The sequence below is a fragment of the Tursiops truncatus genome, chromosome 8 (genome assembly GCF_011762595.2).
Source record: "Tursiops truncatus isolate mTurTru1 chromosome 8, mTurTru1.mat.Y, whole genome shotgun sequence".
NCBI classification, from domain to species: Eukaryota; Metazoa; Chordata; class Mammalia; order Artiodactyla; family Delphinidae; genus Tursiops; species Tursiops truncatus.
This window is the reverse complement of record NC_047041.1, coordinates 86131775-86153552: the sequence shown is the minus strand read 5'-3', so window position 1 is coordinate 86153552 and position 21778 is coordinate 86131775. Positions and strand designations below refer to the sequence as shown.

Sequence of the window (21778 nt, the reverse complement as noted above, 5' to 3'; positions counted from 1 at the left end):
ATTTTGTTTCTTTTTATGGCCGAGTAATATTCCATTGTATATATGTGCCACATCTTCTTTATCCATTCATCTGTCAATGGACACAGGTAGCTTCCACATCCTGGCTATTGTAAATAGAGCTGCAGTGAACATTGTGATACATGCGTCTTTCTGAATTATGGTTTTCTGAGGATATATGCCCAGTAGTGGGATTGCTGGGTCGTATGGTAGTTCTATTTTTAGTTTTTTAAGGAACCTCCATACTGTTCTCCATAGTGGCTGTATCAATTTACATTCCCACCAACAGTGCAAGAGAGTTCCCTTTTCTCCACACCCTCTCCAGCATTTATCGTTTCCAGATTTTTTGATGATGGCCATTCTGACAGGTGTGAGGTGATACTTCATTGTAGTTTTGATTTGCATTTCTCTAATGATTAGTGATGTTGAGCATACTTTCATGTGTTGGCAATCTGTATATCTTCTTTGGAGAAATGTCTATTTAGGTCTTCGGCCCATTTTTGGATTGGGTTGTTTGTTTCTTTGATATTGAGCTGCATGAGCTGCTTGTAAATTTTGGAGATTAATCCTCTGTCAGTTGCTTCATTTGCAAATATTTTCTCCCATTCTGAGGGTTGTCTTTTCATCTTGTTTATGGTTTCCTTTGCTGTGCAAAAGCTTTTAAGTTTCATTAGATCCCATTTGTTTATTTTTCTTTTTATTTCCATTTCGCTAGGAGGTGGTCAAGAAGGATCTTGCTGTGATTTATGTCATAGAGTGTTCTTCCTATGTTTTCCTCTAAGAGTTTTATAGTGTCTGGCCTTACATTTAGGTCTTTAATCCATTTTGAGTTTATTTTTGTGTATGGCATTAGGGAGTGTTCTAATTTCATTCTTTTACATATAGCTGTCCAGTTTTCCCAATACCACTTACTGAATAGGCTGTTTTTTCTCCGTTGTGTATTCTTGCCTCCTTTATCAAAAATAAGGTGACCATGTGTGCGTGGGTTTATCTCTGGGCTTTTGATCCTGTTCCACTGATGTATATTTCTGTTTTTGTGCCAGTACCATACTGTCTTGATTACTGTAGCTTTGTAGTATAGTTTGAAGTCAGGGAACCTGATTCCTCTAGCTCTGATTCTCTTTCTCAAGATTACTTTGGCTCTTTGGGGTCTTTAGTGTATCCATACAAATTGTGAAAATTTTTGTTCTAGTTCTGTGAAAAATGCCATTGGTAGTTTGATAGGGATTGCATTGAATCTGTAGATTGCTTTGGGTAGTAGAGTCATTTTCACAATGTTGATTCTTCCAATCCAAGAGCATGGTATATCTCTTCATCTGTTTGCATCATTTTTAATTTCTTTCATCAGTGTCTTACAGTTTACTGCATACAGGTCTTCTGTCTCCTTAGGTAGCTTTATTCCTAGGTATTTTATTCTTTTTGTTGCAGTGGTAAATGGGAGTGTTTCCTTAATTTCTCTTGCAGATTTTTCATCATTAGTGTATAGGAATGCAAGAGATTTCTGTGCATTAATTTTGTGTCCCGCTACTTTACCAAATTCATTGAATTAGCTCTAGTAGTTTTTTGGTGGGATCTTTAGGATTCTCTATGTATAGTATCATGTCATCTGCAAACAGTGACAGCTTTACTTCTTTTCTGATTTGGATTCCTCTTATTTCTTTTTCTTTTCTGATTGCTGTGGCTAAAACTTCCATAACTATGTTGAATAACAGTGGTGAGAATGGACAACCTTGTCTTGTTCTGGATCCTAGAGGGGGTGGTTTCAGTTTTTCCCCATCGAGAATGATGTTGGCTGTGGGTTTGTCATATATGGTCTTTATAGTGTTGAGGTAGGTTCCCTCTATGCCTACTTTCTGGAGGGTTTTTGTCATAATGGGTGTTGAATTTTGTCACAAGCTTCTTCTGCATCTATTGAAATGATTATATGGTTTTTATCCTTCAGTTTGTTGATATGGCTTATCACATTGATTGACTTATGTATACTGAAGAATCCTTGCATTCCTGGGATAAACTCCACTTGATCATGGTGTATGTCCTTTTAATGTGCTGTTGGATTCTGTTTGCTAGTATTTTGTTGAGGATTTTTGCATCTATGTTCATCAGTGATATTGGCCTGTAGTTTTCTTTCTTTGTGACATCTTTGTCTGGTTTTGGTATCAGGGTGATGGTGGCCTCATAGAATGAGTTTGGGAGCATTCCTCCCTCTGCTATATTTTGGCAGAGTTTGAGAAGGATAGGTGTTAGCTCTTCTCTAAATTGATAGAATTTACCTGTGAAGCCATCTGGTCCTGGGCTTTTGTTTGTTGGAAGAGTTTTAATCACAGTCTCAATTTCAGTGCTTGTGATTGGTCTGTTTATAATTTCTATTTCTTCGTGGTTCAGTCTCGGAAGGTTGTGCTTTTCTAAGAATTTGTCCATTTCTTCCAGGTTGTCCATTTTATTGGCATATAGTTGCTTGTAGTAATCTCTCATGATCCTTTGTATTTCTACAGTGTCAGCTGTTACTTCTTTTTCATTTCTAATTCTATTGATTTGAGTCTTCTCCCTTTTTTTCTTGATGAGTCTGGCTAATGGTTTATCAATTTCGTTTATTTTCTCAAAGAACCAGCTTTTAGTTTTATTGATCTTTGCTATTGTTTCCTTCATTTCTTTTTCATTTATTTCTGGTCTGATCTTTATGATTTCTTTCCTTCTGCTGACTTTGGGGTTTTTTTGTTCTTCTTTCTCTAATTGCTTTAGATGTAAGGTTAGGTTGTTTATTTGAGATGTTTCTTGAGGAAGGATTGTATTGTTATAAACTTCCCTCTCAGAATTGCTTTTGCTTCATCCCATAGGTTTTGGGTCATCGTGTTTTCATTGTCGTTTGATTCTAGGTATTTTTTGATTTCCTCTTTGATTTCTTTAGTGATTGGTTGGTTATTAAGTAGTGTATTGTTTAGCCTCCATGTGTTTGTATTTTTTACAGATTTTTTTCCTGTAATTGATATCTAGTCTTATAGTGCTGTGGTCCGAAAAGATACTTGATATGATTTCAATTTTCTTAAATTTACCAAGGCTTGATTTGTGACCCAAGATAATGATCTATCCTGGAGAATGTTCCATGAGCACTTGAGAAGAAAGTGTATTCTGTTGTCTTTGAATGGAATGTCCTATAAATATCAATTAAGTCCATCTTGTTTAATGTGTCATTTAAAGCTTGTGTTTCCTTATTTATTTTCATTTTGGATGATCTGTCCATTGGTGAAAGTGGGGTGTTAAAGTCCCCTTCTATGATTGTGTTACTGCCAGTTTCCTCTTTAATGGCTCTTAGCATTTGCCTTATGTATTGAGGTGCTCCTGTGTTGGGTGCATAAATATTTACAGTTGTTATATCTTCTTCTTGGATTGATACCTTGATCCTTATGTAGTGTCCTTCTTTGTCTCTCGTAACAGTCTTTATTTTAAAGTCTATTTTGTCTGATACGAGAATTGCTGCTCCAGCTTTCTTTTGATTTCCATTTGCATGGAATATCTTTTTCCCTCCCCTCACTTTCAGTCTGTATGTGTCCCTAGGTCTGAAGTGGGTCTCTTGTAGACAGCATATATACGGGTCTTCTTTTTGTATCCATTCAGCCAGTCTTCGTCTTTTGGTTGGAGTATTCAGTCCATTTACATTTAAGGTAGTTATCGATATGTATGGTCCTATTACCATTTTCTTAATTGTTTTGGGTTTGTTATTGTAGGTCTTTTCCTTCTCTTGTGTTTCCTGCCTAGAGAAGTTCCTTTAACATTTGTTGTAAAGCTGGTTTGGTGGTGCTGAATTCTCTTAGCTTTTGCTAGTCTGTAAAGGTTTTAATATTTCTGTCGAATCTGAATGAGATCCTTGCTGGGTAGAGTAATCTTGTTTGTAGGTTTTTCCCTTTCAGCACTTCAAATATGTCCTGCCACTTCCTTCTGGCTTGCAGTGTTTCTGCTGAAAGATCAGCTGTTAACCTTATGGGGATTCCCTTGTATGTTATTTGTTGTTTTTCCCTTGCTGCTTTTAATATTTTTTCTTTGTATTTAATTTTTGATAGTTTGATGAATATGTGTCTTGGCATGTTTCTCCTTGGATTTGTCGTGTATGGGACTCTCTGCTCTTCCTGGACTTGATTAACTATTTCCTTTCCCATATTAGGAAAGTTTTCAATTATAATCTCTTCAAATATCTTCTCAGTCCCTGTCTCTTTCTCTACTTCTGGGACCCCTGTAATTCGAATGTTGGTGTGTTTAATATTGTCCCAGAGGTCTCTAAGACAGTCCTCAATTCTTTTCATTCTTTTTTCTTTATTCTGACCTGCAGTAGTTATTTCCACTATTTTGTCTTCCAGGTCACTTATCCGTTCTTCTGCCTCAATTATTCTGCTATTGATTCCTTCTAGAGAATTTTTAATTTCATTTATTGTGTTGTTTATCATTGTTTGTTTGCTCTCTAGTTCTTCTAGGTCTTTGTTAACCGTTTCTTGTATTTTCTCCATTCTATTTCTAAGATTTTGGATCATCTTTATTATCATTACTCTGAATTCTTTTTCAGGTAGACTGCCTGTTTCCTCTTCATTTGTTTGGTCTGGTGGGTTTTTACCTTGCTCCTTCATCTGCTGTGTGTTTCTCTGTCTTCTCATTTTGCTTAACTAACTGTGTTTGGGGTCTCCTTTTTGAAGGCTGCAGGTTTGTAGTTGCCGTTGTTTTTGGTGTCTGTCCCCAGTGGCTAAACTTGGTTCAGTGGGTTGTGTAGGCTTCCTGGTGGAGGGGACTGGTGCCTGTGTTCTGGTGGATGAGGCTAGATCTTGTCTTTCTGGTGGGCAGGACCGCATCTGGGGGTGTGTTTTGGGGTGCCTGTGACCTTATTATGATTTTAGGCAGCCTCTCTGCTAATGGGTGGGGTTGTGTTCCTGTCTTGCTAGTTGTTTGGCATGGGGTGTCCAGCACTGTAGCTTGCTGGTCATTGAGTGGAGCTGGGTCTTAGCATTGAGATGGAGATCCCTGGGAGAGCTTTCGCCATTTAATGTGACATGGAGCCAGGAGGTCTCTGGTGGACCAGTGTCCTGAACTTGGCTCTGCCACCTCAGAGACACAGGCCTGACACCCACCCGAGCACCAAGACCCTACCAGTCACAGAGCTGTTCTCCCAGGTACCAAGCTGATCCTCTCACAATCATTTTACACTGAATCAGGCTTTTTCAAATGCCAATCTGATCATCTCATCAGCTACAGATATTTCAGTGACATCTTATTGTTCCTAATTATTCTTTCCAGTGGTGGACCAACAGTGGGGCAGGGAGAGTGGTTTGTCCAAGCTAAAATCCAGCTGGAGGATGTCCGTAAATATCATTTTAATCTTTGTGGGCTAACTGGTTTCTGTTGCAACTATTCACTCAGCCATTGTAACAAAGTCAGCCACTGACAGTATATGATTTTGTTTAGATGAAGTGTAACTCTTCATTTCAAGTATGATCTTGTCAAACTAGACTATGATATGCAGGGTAAAATATTTTTCAACCTTTGTTTTGGTTTTCAGATGCCTAATCATTATGATCTAGACTGTCCTACAGCCCCAGTTCCATGCACATTCAGTACTTTTGGTTGCCATGAAAAGGTAAGGTTTATTTTTTTCCCTTTTAATTCTTGAATATAGATCAAGAAAATTAAGTTATATAGTGTAGTGGAGGATACCAGTGGATTGGAGATGGCCAACACACATTGTTTATGTGGTCTTAAGCTCCAAGAAATTGGGACTCAGAATATTAATTTTGAGAAATAGTTGGTGATGATAATGGGAGGTGTGATTGGGATCATATAGAGTGTACAGGAAAGAGAAGTAGAACAGGAAAGGAGCCATGAATGAACAGTCTCAGACGTTGATGAAACAGGCAAGGAGAAGTTATTGTTATGATCTCCAAAATTAGTTTCAAGACTTAGCGATCAGTTGTGTCAAATGTCGGAGAGGGAGCATTGTTTATGATAAGTTGATCTTTCTGGAGAGTGCGATTACACTCGGCTTTTCCACTGTGCCTTTTTATCTGACTTTTTTTACAGTAAGTATGTGTTTAATAATTAAAAAAATAAAATGAGCAAATAGTGTATAGTATGGTTACACTTTGTGAGAAAATTCTGTATTGTTTGTGTGCGTAGAGACAAAGACTTAAAGGAAATGTATCAAAATGTTAATGGTAGTTAGGTGAGATAATAGGTAACTTATTTTCTTTTTGATCGTCTACACTTCCTATTTTTCTGTAATATACATGAATTACCCTTACAATAAAAATTGTTATATGATTTTTTTTTCATATAACAGGCTATTCTTGATGATCTTAGAAGAGTATGAAGACAGGGAAGATTCCACTTTGCAACAGATTTGTAAAAATAAGTGAGGGATTGGGGGCAGGCAGTGCAGGTGGACTCCTCTTGGTTATAAAAGGAGAAGGGAGAAAATGATACTAGCTAGAGGGAGATACAAGATCAATAGAGAGGTTTGCCCCCTTTTTTAAACAGGAAAGACTTTACTAATTCTGTTCTGAGGGGAAGGGTTAAGAGGAGAGAATGTTTGAAAATAAAGGAGAAAGGGGATAGCTAAGCAGAATCTCTGAGGTGTTGAAAAGGGGCAGGTGCCAGTTAGAGCCCAGGTGAAGCATTAATCTAGGACAAGAGGAGAGTCAGCTCTGAATCAGAAAAGAAGGATGAGTATAGATCCTGATACTTTTACAGGTAGGAGGGAGGTTTTTTTCTGAGTCCCTGAACGATTATTCAGCAGATAGCCTCTCGGTTTTTCAGGGAATTAGGAGGCAAGATCATCTTACTGGATCGAGAATCTGATGAAATCAAAGAAGATTGTAGGGGATTGAGGGAAGTGATGACATGGCTTAAAAACCTTTTATTTGGCTTGGCTAGGTCCCTTTCCTGGTGCTCACGTCTCTCTGTTCCTAACCTAAGGCCTGTGCATGATTTTCAGATGCAGAGGAATCACTTGGCACGCCACCTGCAAGAGGATACCCAGTCGCACATGAGAATGATGGCCCAGGCTGTTCAGACTTTAAGCCTTGCGATAGCTCCCGCACCTCAGCGTGGCATGCTGCCATGTGATTCTGCCTCTCTGCCCCGGATTTCCTCTGGGTGTCACTCAGAGGTCCAGAATTTCCAAGAAACCATTCAACAGTTAGAGGGTCGCCTTGTAAGACAAGACCATCAAATCCGGGAGCTGACTGCAAAAATGGAAACTCAGAGCGCGTATGTAAGTGAGCTAAAACGAACTATTCGAACCCTTGAGGACAAAGTTGCTGAAATAGAAGCACAGCAGTGCAATGGAATATACATCTGGAAGATTGGCAATTTTGGGATGCACTTGAAATCTCAAGAAGAGGAGAAACCTGTTGTCATTCACAGCCCCGGATTCTACACAGGCAAACCCGGCTACAAACTATGCATGCGCCTGCACCTGCAGCTACCGACTGCACAGCGCTGTGCCAACTACATATCCCTCTTTGTTCACACGATGCAAGGAGAGTATGACAGCCACCTCCCTTGGCCCTTCCAGGGTACGATACGCCTTACCATCCTTGATCAGTCTGAAGCACCTGTAAGGCAAAACCATGAAGAGATAATGGACGCCAAACCAGAGCTGCTTGCCTTCCAGAGACCCACAATCCCACGGAACCCCAAAGGGTTTGGCTATGTGACCTTTATGCATCTGGAAGCCCTAAGACAAAGAACCTTCATCAAGGACGACACGTTATTAGTACGCTGTGAGGTCTCCACCCGCTTTGACATGGGCAGTCTTCGGAGGGAGGGTTTTCAACCACGAAGTACTGACTTGGGGATATAGCATCCCCTCATTTGTTTAAGAAACAAAACAACAGAAAAAACATTTGGAGAAAACTTGCCCTGTTTTCAATAACATACAAACAAAAAAAGCAATGGGGAAGGTATACCCACCAGTGAATGTGGTTAGAGAGGTCACTTGCCACTTTCCTGTTAAAAATATCTGAAGCAGGGCTTCCCTGGTGGCGCAGTGGTTGAGAGTCCACCTGCCGATGCAGGGGACACGGGTTCGTGCCCCGGTCCGGGAAGATCTCACATGCCACAGAGCAGCTAGGCCCGTGAGCCATGGCCGCTGAGCCTGCGCGTCCGGAGCCTGTGCTCCGCAACGGGAGAGGCCACAACAGTGAGAGACCCGCGTTATCGCAAAAAAAAAAAAAAAAAAAAAAATATCTGAAGCAGTTTTCTCGGGAATGTACGTGTTCCCTGCCTTTTAAAAATGGTTACACTCAAAGTGCCTGTGGCCTATGGCAGCAGTTGTTTGTCTAGTAGGATATCTCTCTGTTTTATTTTCATGGGCTCTTGCTCCAGGGGGGTTTATTGTCAAACCCAGGTTAGGAGTAGTAAAGCTCAAACCTTTTAATAATAATGGACGTTCCATAAAATTTCCACGTATTCTTATAGTGTTAGATGCAATATATTAAGCTTGAGAATCACTACCGCCTCGCGCTGGTGCCAGCGAGAATAATTATTATTCTTGAGTTCTCATTTTATTTGAACTCCTGTAGATTTCAGAGGATTTGAACCATAATCCTTGGAAAGTTTAAGTTCTCATTAACCCTGTTTTTTCCGCCTGCAGGGTGTTTTTAAGGATATTCAGGGACTAGTTTAAACCCTAAATATAAGCTTACTAAGTGTGGATATGTTGTTTGTTGAATAATTCTTGTTTCATTGTACCTTGCTTATTTACTTGAGGCTACAAAGTAGCATCTTGTCCAGAGTTTAGAACTCTGAGAACCATGTGGAAACCAGCTGCTGGGTGTTATGCTATAAATCCCTTTTGTCTATTCCAGGCAGAGTGAATTCCACAGCCCTACCTATGTTCTCTGTTGCCTAATGGTTGTAGGACAAGGAGATGCACACACATAATCACCAACAAAAATTTTAAATGGCTCAACTAGTCAACCAATAGGGCAGCTCATTGGTGGTGAGAAAAGCTATTTGAGCCAGAAATTTTCAGCTCTTTTGAACACCTTCTGGTTTAGTTCAATTAATGGAAGAAAATTGCTGTCCTAAATGCAGAATTTCTTAATACTTGGGAGATCATTGGTGTACCTGAGAGGTCACTAAACCAAGGTTGGAAGTCATAGTGATTATATCAGGACTTGGCTGGAGCGGGTGGCTTTAGTCCCACAGTTCATACCTGAGGAGGATCACGTGGAATGTATTGAAGTGGTCAGTTGTTCCTAACAGGGAGGGATGGGTTTTGTGCCACTAGATACTTGTTAAAAGCCTTAGATACTAAAGATTATGCTGAAATGTAGTTCTCAGGGAGTCCCACAACTAGTACAGGCTCTTATGAAGAATCTGAGAGGACCCCTACACCATGCTGTTTACACAAGATTGTTTAAAGTTGTCTGAGGTAGTCCTGCAACTCCAGAGAGGCCAAATCAGAGCCCCTGGCCGGTGTTCAAGATCAGCCTTCATTTCAAGAGGAAGCCAAGAGACCGTGCAAAGGAATGGTCTCGGTTCCGGGCAGACCCAGCAAGTGCCACTCTGACCTTTCCCTTTACTTTTCTGTCTACTCTCCTTACCCACCCCACATCCAGGCTCCTGCTCTGGTGGGTTTATTCTGTAAAGTGGGGGAAAGAAAAGGTCATACAGGGACCCTGTTCCCAGTGCCACCATCAGCGGCAGCTGCCCGTCGCTAGCTCACAGTTGGCTTGCTGACAGTTCGTGCTCCGTGGCCCCTGAGCTCTGCAGCCAGCTCCCGAGGATCACTGCGGCACGGCCCTCTAGGTGAGGAGCCCGGCACCGCTGCTGTTCCTGTGATGGTTTTCCAGAAATAAATTGCTGTCCAGTTCCATGTGAAAAATAAATGGCAGTTACTCTTGTATAGAAACAAAAAAGCCTGGAGGAAATATACTAAACTCTTTTTGATGACTTATTTTCTTCTTTGTGCTTTCTTACATGTTTTGTATTTTTTTACAGTAAACATGTCCTTTTCTCGGAGAAAAAAATGTTGCCACAAAACATTCAGCCCTCACAGAGAAGGAAATAGCATTTAAAAGCTTCCTGGTCAAATTTCTATTAAAAGCATGGCTGTGCATTAGGTACTGAGGCGAGCCATTTCCTGCTTTGGTTATGTTATTTTTTTCTACTAACTTGGGAGCCTTAATCCAAACAAAAACAGTTTTTTGCCTCACTTCAACTTTTAGCTTCAGGTTTCGCTGAAGGAGTTGAATTAGCTATTTCTAAGGTCCATGCCAACCATAAAATTCTGTTTTAAGAAATGAAGTGCTAACCAGCAGAAAGTTGGCAATATCTACAAGAGGATTTTGCTAGTAGAAAAATTGCTTTATTTTTTTTGCTGACATAATACTTCAATTTAGTATCAATTTAGGGTCTCCTTTTAATTTGAACAATTTTTTTTAACCCCCAACATTTGGCATTTTGTAATAAACCTGCCACTTATTTTATACTGGTCGTTCATTGTGAATATAGAGTAAAAGTAATGGTCAAACTCTCCATATATAAACTTTTGGTGACTTCAACTCAGAATCCACTCTTAGCTGGAAAGTGGCTCTCTTCCGTTCATTTTTCAAACCTCCTGCCTCACTCTGCAACATGCTGGTTTCACCCAGTTGGCTAACAAGTATTTGAGCTGTGTATTTATGTTTTATTAACCTTTTAACATTTATCTTTGGACATTGCTTTTAGACATTGTTAAATTAAAAATAAATTGTTTTTTTCTTTTCCCAGAGGTGTCCAACCCAGTGTTGGATGAAACTTGCTGCAGGTCATACCCTTTGTTATTGGAAAACAAAGTCAGGATGTTGTGGTAGTTTGGTAGTTTTTTACTGTCTGTTAGCGGTTGCAGCAATGACAGTTTCTGGCTGTACTACAAAATGATTAAACTTTTATTGGGGGGAATAAAAATAGAATAGAAAAAAGTGAAATAGGATGAAAATTGAGGGGTTTTCCCCCTAAAGACGGACTAACAGAGATGTTGAATGATCTCTAGCATTTAGTTTTTGTGGCAGGTATAAAATTATAAAATTGTCCCCCATTGCTGTTTTTATACCAAAAGTCTTAGGTAAACTAAGAGCATGTTTATGAATTATGCATGCAGTTAGAGTACATTCTCACCAAAAAGGAGCAGTTGCCTGTCATTCCTTTATCCAGGGAATCCTCAAGTCTCTGGTGACCAGAAAACATTTTTAATTATTAGAGAGGTTTTTCTAACTTAAGGCTTTGAAATAGCTTTCCTTAATTCAGTTACTGCTGTTCTTGTTTTGCCTCAGTTAAATTCTACTCACGGTTTTATGAGAAATACCATCAGGTGTTTTTGTGATGCCTAGTTCCATAGAACCTAAGCAGTGCAGTGCCTTGAGGAAATGAAAAAGGGACAATAGTCATTTGTGTTTTTCCTTTGAAATACATTTTTTAAAAATTCCCGGGTGCATATATATGATAAGCTGTAGTTAGTTTCACAGTCGCTATTGTAGAGTCTAGAATGGAGTTGGCACTTCCAAATTCCTAGTATCCAAAAAGGTGATCTGATGAAATCAAATCAGATGCATCTCTGCAGATCATGATGTTCAATCACAGCCCTCACTTTTAGTCAAAGGCAAATACCTGCAAGGAGATGCCCAGTTGCTTCGCTAAGATGTGGTCTCTCAAAGGGAGAACCTCCTCTTGATAGAGCTTCCCTGTCTCTGCTGATGAATTGCATTTATCCCAGCTTTCTCCCAGATAGATTTCAGGATAAAAGCTAAATAGAATGCCAGTGGGAAGAAGGGCAGATGGATTTCTGTATTCCAAGGAAGAGATGCTATCAGTGGCCCTGAGGGGAACATCAACTGAGCGGCAGGGGCAAGGTTCTGTCCATAGCTGAAACCCCAGACTTAGCACAGTGCCTGGCACACAGCACACACTCAAATATTAACAATGAACATTTAGTGAAAATACTGGTTGAGGTGCACCACTTTTTGGCAGGTTATTTGTCATGTGAGTTCTCGGTGATAAGAAATAAATGTTACTTTTATTTTGCTTTTTTCCCCCAGCACTTTATTATGAAATTTTCCAAACATGCAGAATTGTTGCAAGAATTGTAACATGGCCATCTACCACCTGGAATCCACAAATAGCATTTTGTTACATTTGCCTTACCACTTCAGAGATGCTCCTTTTAATGAGACTTATTAAGGTTGGTTTCTCTTTAAAAATCGCACTGCTAAGATAATTGAACACCTTTAATTCAGTTGTCTTAAGCTCCTCCGGGAAACATGATATTTGCTTTATAGCTAAAATTGTAGTCCTTAATTTAAGCTAGTTTAAACTTGTAAATCTGTCATGCTGAATTTCAATCTTATTTATTTTGCCTGAAGGGATGTTTTTTATAATAGAATTATTTGAAAGTCCTTGATCAATTGTACAGAATATTCTAATGTTATTTCCACACTTGATTAATTATCCAATTAATTTCTCTGGTGAGAGTGCAATTTTGGCCCCATTTTGCTTATGCAGCGTTCCAGGATTATGTTCCCAGAGGGCTTGAAGAGGCAGGGTAATTTAGTGTATAAACCAGTAAATTAGGAGCTAAGAGATTTAGATTTTATTCCTGACTGACCATAGGCAAATCACTTCTCTTTGTGTCCATTTATCTACTTGTAAAGTGGGGACTAGAATTTGAAATTTAGATATTATTAAGTAATGGGTAACATTTATTAATGCTTGGATCTATTAAGAAAGACACTTTAAAAAGAAAGAAAAAATACACTGTGAATCCGGGGAGGCTCTTATAATGCTCTAACTGTATGACAAGCTACGGAATGAACTCTGACTTTTGAAAAATTGAAGCATGGGAAACGGTCAAAGTGTCTTATCAAAAACCCGCTGTTGCTTAGAACTTACTGTTGCTACAGAATTTATGAGTGTTCTCCTAATCCATCTGAACTCTGAAAATAATGTATTTTGTGTGTGGTGGGGTGGTGAATACAAAGATGGGAGGAGGCAGACATTCAACACAGAAAGATAGAAAATCAGTGTTCAGTTTAAGAACAGGTTGTGTGGAAGGGCTGGGCTTAACGCAGTCATCCCGATGCACTGCCACACCCTCCTCTGCTCCCCGAGCATCAACCCACACCACACACAGCACCAGCCCTGCTCCTGCCAGCCCGGCCTCAGGTGGTCTCCATCAGGTCGATGAGATGAAATTACAGGGTCGGCCGAGGGCTAAGCAGGGTCTCTGTTCTCCATTTAGCAGGTGAGTGTGCTCTGTTCTTTCTAAGCCCAGGTGGTGGATGTAGATTCACGTTTATCTCCAAAGGCACTTGGAGTTTTTACCGTAGATAGCGTCTTAGTAGTGGTTGCAAAGATATGACCAAAACAGTGCTCCTTGATTGGGATCTTGTTGAATATTAATTTAGATGAAAACAAATGCCAGACTGACACACCTAACCCCTCCTGTCTATTGTTATAATGCAGCTTATCTAGTGTGGAGACAATGCTTATTCTTCACAGTCGTTGGTTACAATATTAGAATTTTCTTAAATGAAAGGAAATTGGTTACTGGTTACTTCATATCAATTTGGGGGAACAATTTAAGTTTTGCTTATGATTTTCAGAGGCATAAGCAAGAAGTGACTCAGGTCAAGTTAGCCTTGCTTGTCTTGCAAAATAAGCTAAATTAAGCTTTTCTTGTATGACCAAACTGGTTGTGTCTGCTTAGAGAGTTTTCAAGTGTGGTCTTCATTTGTGTTTAACAACACGTCTTTCTTCTAGTCCATTCTTACGGATGTCTGTTACGCTGTTGTCACATTTTCAAAATTAACTTTTGTAATTAAGGGACCAGCAGGAACAGGATTACTTTATAAAGTGACAGTTGTAGCCGCGGCAGAAAATAAGGCAAAATCACAGAATGTTTGCTTGGTCTGGGTAGGGATTTGTACATTTTAATACAAAAGTGGGTCAGCAAGTCTGATCTTCACAGAATTTATACTGCTGAAAGATAAATAATAAAACTGCGCTGAAAAGTAGATCTCAAACTCCTGAAAAATCATCCTTCCCCTCCTTACCCCACCTTCCCACTGGCTGCTCTATCCTGACTGGCAGGCAGGGGTTGATTTAAAAATAGTGAGCTTCTGTCTGAGGAGGTCTGGCCTCTTTGTCTCAATCCCAGGTTCCTTTCCCCCGGCTGCTCCTTTCTCTTGAGGTGTCTAGCTAAAGTAGACGAAGCCCCCCCAAAAGTGCTTAAAGATGGTAACTAGTCATTCCCTTTAGACTAGTTCGGAGCCTGAAAGTAAGATTTTTTCCAGTCTAATCTGAAATTCCTTTGGAGCCATTGTGAAAGAAGAGGAAAGAAGGCAGGTTTATTGAATACAGCTAGACCGATAGAACAGAAATTGACTGTTTATTAATGCTTTTAGGATCAGTTTTGCAATCTTTTTTTCTCACTACCCACAGTAAATTAGATAGAGATAAATGAATAAATAATATGTACACCAACTCACCTGACACAAAAGGTTTCTGAAACACTTGCTTTTACTACACCTGATCCGTTCTGACATTTTCTGTTCTTTCTTCACTTTTAAAATGTAGCCCCCAGAACACAAACGACTTTAACAGAATGCAGCTTGCCTCATGAGTCAAGATCTGAGGGTTTTAAATAGCCCAGAAGGCTAGAGGCCAAATTCATTCCCACACACACGCATGCACACACACGCGCACACGTGTCCACTGGGCTTAGCGGGGCCTTCCGGCCTGTGCCTTGCTCTTGTTCCATCCACCCCGACCCTGCAGCGTTGCCTCTCAGGGCCTGGTCCTGATGCTCCTGCCTCCCTCTCCTTCTCTCAGCCTGAGGGAACCCCATGCTTCCGTAGAAGGAAAAGTCCACTTCCTGTTTCTCCAAGATTCAGGTCCTCTCCTGCTCCACTGCTCCTCTGAACTCTTCTGTGGGCTGAAGCTTTACTAGAACAAAACCCAGAAAGATTTACAAAATCCTCAGTTGTTGCCTTTTGTTTTGCTTTTGCCATATACCTCCCTCCCCTGAGGAAAAGAGGTGGCATGCTACCTGAAAGAGGCAGATGGGGTACAGGGAGAGGAGGGGAGGATTTCTTAATATCTCAAAGAGTTATTGGCAGCACTGAGTGTCTTCTCAATCAGACTATGAGCTTTCAAGGAAAGGAATCAGATGGGGATCAGAGATCTCTAATATGATCCTGGCCTTTGTTAAAGGATAATTTTCAAAAAAGAGTCAAATTACGGTTCTCATACAGATATCAAATGAGCATGTGTTAAAGATTTTCTCTAACTCTTAATGAGGGAAGCAGGCAGATGCTATAACCGTCCAAATGAGAACCCAAAGAACAGACACACCTAGAGATGAGGAACATTTACATGAATGTCCAAATGGAAGCAAACCCAGCTTCTTCCTTGGTGTGGGGCGGGGGGTGGGGGGGAGTCAAGCAAATCTCACAGGACATAATTTCCGTTTCTAGAAATAAGAATCATTTTGCATTGCTCTCGGTTATCTACAGGACAGAGCTGTAAAGTAGCTTCCTTAGAATGAGACTCAGAACCCTGAAGGGTGTGCTTTGGACTAGACAATGCATAGTGTTCCATCAAAGCACAAAATGCCCCTGCACTGACGAGAATTCACTGCAGTGTGTGAATGATGGTTAAACACATCTGTGGGGGCCCATTCCCGCCTAGAATTGGACTGCTCCAACTGGCGTGGGATGACAGCGGGTTCTAGCTTCTACAAAACTCCAAACTGAAAGACCGGCCTGAGTAGAGCAAAGCCAGCTGGAGCCTCATTTGGCAGTAGGGGGCAGCAGAGCTTCATCCCTAAAGCAAGCAACCTTCAGAAGGAAATCTGTAAACTAGGATTAGCCTGGAGTCCTTGCACTTTTAAGGAGTCCATAAATTCCCCTAGATTGTATGCAAAAAGTTGTACTTTGTGGCTTTTTAGGGGAAGAGAGTCCTTAATTTTTTTTTGCTTTGAGTCTGATGAATGCTACAAAGCACTTTCCCCCATATTAGAAATTACACCCCCAACTATCATATTCACAGGTTGGTTGCCAAATCAGCTTCAAATTAGAAACACCTGAGGAATTATTAGGTCGACCCATACAAAATCACCTTTTTTGTAAGGTCAATAAAGAGTTGAGTATCAGCAATTTCTCGAGGTTCAACTTATGTGTTCAGATTCCTGGTCACCCCCACTCCTCTGCCCCTGTTCTGATATAGCCAATGGGTAGATGAACATTGGAGATCAACTGCTGTCTCCAAGCTGAAGTTTAGGAAAATGGACTATTGGACTCTAGCACATCCCAAGGCCTCAACCTTTAACCCCGGTTATCTTTGTCCTGGCTGAACAGTGAGAATCAAGTCAGCATTAGTACCATGCAGTTCACTGGGGGCTTTCGCGAGGTGTCTGGGTCTGAGGACCATCAGCCTCCGAATCTTCTGGGGTGCTTATTAAAATGCATATTATTGGGCCTTGGCCAAACCCCCAGAATTAGACTTTTTGAGCGGTGGGCTGGGGAATCTGCATTCTAAACAGGCTCTCCAGGGGACTCTTCACAGGAGATGGAAGGAGAGAGTATGATCTGAGGTCTACCAGCTAAATCAAAGTATAATTGTTAAGATGGTAAAACCATGGCTCTCATTCAAATATAGAATATGTCAAAGGTTTTGTTCAGCTCATTAATTTATGACGGAACCATTAGATGGTAAAGCTGATTCCAAGAGCATCTGGGTAAAAAGAGTTTATATAATCAGGAAAAGCATTTTCAAAACAACAAAAAAAGAATGTTAGAATTAAATGGCTAGGTTACAGAAGAAACTGGTTAATGTCTTACAAGCTAATAAAGCCATAACCTTTGGGGTTATCTTTCCTATGAAATAGAAAAATACAAATTAACATAACTTTGCAGTATCTGGGCTATGATCAAATAATAAATAGCAAAGTCAAACAGAGAAATATTCTCCCAGAAAATTAAATAATCCTCGGGCAACTTGTTAAATAATTCCCCAGTGTGGCTCTAAAAGGACATACAGCCCAACTTTTTGCCTTATTTTCAAGTTTCGGTTAATTCTTTTTTGCAGTGAATAAAGACAGCAGAACATAGAACGTGTGGACTCCACACCTCTGGGTGAAAAAATTCAGGCTGGAGCAGATATATTCAAAAACAAGAACCAGTTAATTCAAGGGAGGAGAAAACTGACAGATACTCAGAATTCATGTGTAACCTCCTTGGATTTATTTTAGACGCTAGCTACAATCACTTCCTCCTGCTTTGAAAGTGATCTGTCATTTTTGTAGTTACTTGGCTTACAAACTAGTCATTCCCTAATAATTTCTCTTAGAAGTTTATCTTATAAGTTGGCTGAGGTTTTTTGTTTTTTTTAATTAATTAATTTATTTATTAATTAATTTATTTATTTATGGCTGTGTTGGGTCTTCGTTTCTGTGAGAGGGCTTTCTCCAGTTGGGGCAAGCGGGGGCCATTCTTCATCGCGGTGCACGGGCCTCTCGCTGTCGCGGCACAGGCTCCAGACGCACAGGCTCAGTAGTTCTGGCTCACGGGCCCAGTTGCTCCGCGGCATGTGGGATCCTCCCAGACCAGGGCTCGAACCCGTGTCCCCTGCATCGGCAGGCAGACTCTCAACCACTGTGCCACCAGGGAAGCCCCTGGCTGAGGTTTTCAACGTTCTTTGTTTTTCATCTAAAAATTCAGGTACTTAATTTTTTTAAACATCAGAAATATCCTCTATTTTTATGAAACAGTTGTCCATCTGGGAGATTAAACTTTGACCATTAAGAAACATGAACTGAAATAGAAAAACCATGGGTCCCAACCCAACCTCAATATTTTCTCATAACTTTTTTTTTTGCCTTTAGAGAGAGAGTTTAGGAATGAATCTCTCTGTTCTAGATAAACATCTGAAGTTCAGCAACTTCTTCAGTTCAGTTCAGTTCCTTCTACTAATTTCAAGTAAAATTAAAATTTGGTAGTTCTTGTAGTCTTTCAACGGTTTATCTCCAAGTGAGATTACAGATTTTTTTTTTTTCGTACTTTTCTGTATTTTTCCTTTTTCTAAACCATGTCTTTTTTTTTTTTTCTTTTTTTGCGGTCCGTGGGCCTCTCACTGCTGCGGCCTCTCCCGTTGCGGAGCACAGGCTTCGGATGTGCAGGCCCAGCAGCCATGGCTCACGGTCCCAGCCGCTCCGCGGCATGTGGGATCTTCCCGGACTGGGGCACGAACTCGCGTCCCCTGCATCAGCAGGCGGACTCTCAACCACTACGCCACCAGGGAAGCCCTAAACCATGTCTTTTTTATTAAATTAATTTTATTTTTAAAAACTCACTTCATTGATCAAATTTGCCACTCTAAGTTATTGATATAACAGCATCTACCATTTATTGGCTCTTTAAATTTTGGGAAAAAAAGTTTTATTTTAAATAACTTTACTGAGATATGTTTTACTTATCACAAACCCTACCAGTTTCGAGATATTTACACAGCAATATTCATAGCAGTATTATTCACAATAATCAAAAGATGGAAATAACACAAATGTCCATTAAGGGATTAATGAATAAACAAAATGTGGTACATACATACACGGGAATATTTCTCAGCCTTAAAAAGGAAGGACAGGGCTTCCCTGGTGGTGCAGTGGTTGAGAGTCCGCCTGCCAATGCAGGGGACACGGGTTCGTGCCCCGGTCCGGGAGGATCCCACATACCGCGGAGCGCCATGGCCGCTGAGCCTGCACGTCCGGAGCCTGTGCTCCGCAACAGGAGAGGCCACAACGGTGAGAGGCCCGCGTACCGCCAAAAAAAAAGGAAGGACATTTTGACACATGCTACAACATAGATGAACTTTGAAAACATTATCCTGAGCAAAATAAGCCAGTCACAGAAGGACAGAGATTGTATGATTCCTCTTACATCAGGAGCCTAGAACAAATTCATAGAGATAGAAAGAGTGGTGGCTGCCAGGGGCTGGGGCAGGGAAATAGGGAATAATTGTTTAATGGGGACAGAGTTTCAGCTGGGGAAGATGAAAATGGTCCGGAGATGGATGCTGGTGATGGTTGTACAACAATGTGAAGGTACTTAATGCCACTGATCTATACACCTAAAAAAGATGAAAATAGCAAATTTTATGTATATTTTACCACAATAAAAAAAAAAAGAAAAATGCAATTTCAGGTGTGCAGTTCAAATGACTTTTAGTAACTTAACCAAGTGGTGCAACCATCATCATAACTCAGTTTTAGGATATTTTCCTCCCTGCAGTAAGACCCCTGATGCCCGTGTATCGTTAATCCCCACTCCCGTTCCCCACCCCAGGCAACCATTAATCTGCCTTCTGTCTTTATAAATGTGCCTTTTCTGACATTTCATATAAATGGAATCATACAGTGTATGGTCTCCTATGTCTGTCTCTTTCACTTAGCATGACATTTTTGAAGTCTGTCCATTGTGTAGCATGTGTCAGTAGTTTATTCCTTTTTTGTTGCCAAGTAGAACTGCACTGTGTGGATGTATCTCGTTTTGTCTCGCCATTCATCAATCGACAGATGTTGTGGTTTCCAGTTTTTGGCCATTACACAGAAGGCTGCTATGAACACTAATGATTTTACCTAACCCGGAGACAGCCTGGACCTTTTCTATGCCATCTGTATGCATGCATGTGTGTGTATGTATGTGTATATGTGTGTATATGTGTGTGCATGTACATATATATATTTTTTTCCTCTAATCTTGCAGGGTAGGCATAATTAGTTGCGTTTTGTGGAAGAAAAGAGAGGTTAAGTAACTTGTCAAAGGTCACCAGCTAGTTTTGCTGGGCATAGAAAAAGGTCTGTCTGACTGCAGTGGAGCAGGACAGAGGAGAAAGAGATTGAAACTACAGATAGTGGCCCTGGTTTCCCTGTGGAGTTAATTCTCTTCCTGTGCTCACCGCCTCTCCGGGGGCAATTTGGGGGGCCGAGCCTCAGGGCAGCTCTCACACACTGGTGAGGAGCCTCAAGAGGGAATTTCCCTCCAGTGGAACAACTTCTCTATGGAAAATCAGGGGCTTCGAGGGGCCACCCAGCAAGCTCTCACTTTCAGTGATTTTGGGTAAAACCCTTTGGAAAAACCAGGATGAATGTGAAGTTTTGCCTCATTTGTTTCCCTTCTCTTAGGGATCATAGCAGTTCAGATCCTGCCTGCACTGGGTGCTCTCCAATTCCTTTGACCATTTGCTTTATATATTTTATCCAGGTTTTATAATTATTTTGGCAAAAAGATTCATCTGATACAAGCCATTCCCCTATGGCCAGAACCAGAAGCCGTATGTTATTTCCACCTATTGAGCCCTTCTCAAAACTGCCTTGGAGTGGGCAGCAAACGTTTCTGTTGGCAGGCAATTGACTTGATCCTAGTTCAGTTTACAGAGGATGGAATGACCTCATAACTTGGACCCCAGACAAAGCTATCTGAGATATATAACTGATATCAGACTGAAGTTAGGTATTTGTTAAAAGTTATGTGTTCCTGAGAGTATGAAAGAATTCAGGCGACTGTTAGGTTCAAGATATTTACAGTGCTTAGTATTCTTCTCAAAGATCATTAGACTTAGGCCAGAAAAACCAAGGAAATTAAGAACCAATATAATGAGTGACTTGGTGAGAAGGGCATACTTCTGAAGGTAGACTGAAGAAGTAGGCAATTGTCTTATGCTTCTTTTAGGTTTTGAAGTCATTGACTAAATGATAAATAGCACCCAGTGTCTCTTGGGGATGCTGACAAGAATCAAGTACAATTTGCTCATAATTTCAAGAATGCTGAGGAACAATCACCAAAATTACTTGAAATACTACGGTTTCCTTAGGTGGAGGTGAGAAGAATCGCTCTGAATGTCTGCAGGTCTGAGTCTCACGTCCAAAGGAAATTTCTGGTAATGCATAACCTTGGTTAACCGGGATGGTTACTGTCTTCTTTAGCAGGCATGTAGTTTTCAACCCTGGTTCATCAGTCTGGGTCTAGTCAGGGGCAAAAGCCATATCCATCATTTTAACAGAGAGCATTTAATAGGAAGAATTATTAATCAGGTATTGAACAAGTAAAACGGCAACGAGTGGACACCGAGGAAATCACAGAAGTAACTACAGGAGGCAACGACCACCCTTAGAAGGAAGAGCTGGGGATGACTGAGATGTAAAGGGTTGGAGGATGGCCGCAGAGAGCTGGGCTGCAGACGTCTGAGGGGGGCCCAGGCCAGCGGTGCTGCTGTCTCTGAGCAGGAATGTTGAGGCGGGTTCTGGGGGGGAGGAAAACCTGCAAACTGGAGGTAGCTACTGCCACTGGACCCAGCTGTCAGTGCAATGCTGACAGGACAGGAAGCAGAGACTCCACCAGCCTCCCAGGCTCCCTCTAGTGGCCCCCACTGGGAGAGCTAACAGGGACCCAGCTAACAATCAGATGTGTTATGTGCAGGATCCCAGCCCCAGAATCCCCAAATATAGAAAAGTCTCGAAGCTGAGACAATAGCTTAACAACCACCACACCAGGAAGACTGAGGCTTAAGTGGAGAAAGATTTAAAACAAAACTATATCTCTAATATTTTTATGTTAGAAAGCAAACGGCATATTGGTATTTTAGACACGTGATATTTAAGAGAATAAGGTCCGTTAGATTGACAGTTTTATAATTCCACTTTAAAATGTATAACTGAGTAATTAATTTAGACTTGTGATTTTTTTATGGTGATATCTAAGTTTAAGTA

The 21778-nt window shown here is 40.8% G+C and overlaps 1 protein-coding gene across 4 annotated transcripts in view; it reads left to right on the top strand.

Annotated features, from left to right (window-relative positions):
* TRAF6 (TNF receptor associated factor 6) overlaps window positions 1-12039 on the top strand; it is a 29134-nt gene extending 17095 nt beyond the window's left edge. For all 4 annotated transcript variants that reach the window (XM_019948469.3, XM_019948466.3, XM_019948467.3 and 1 more), the window contains 2 exons: window positions 5534-5611; window positions 6965-12039. In XM_019948469.3, the coding sequence (XP_019804028.1) occupies window positions 5534-5611; window positions 6965-7834 (948 nt within the window). In that variant the 3' untranslated portion in view covers window positions 7835-12039. The remainder of the gene's footprint in view (window positions 1-5533; window positions 5612-6964) is intronic.
* The last annotated feature ends 9739 nt before the right edge of the window (window positions 12040-21778 follow it).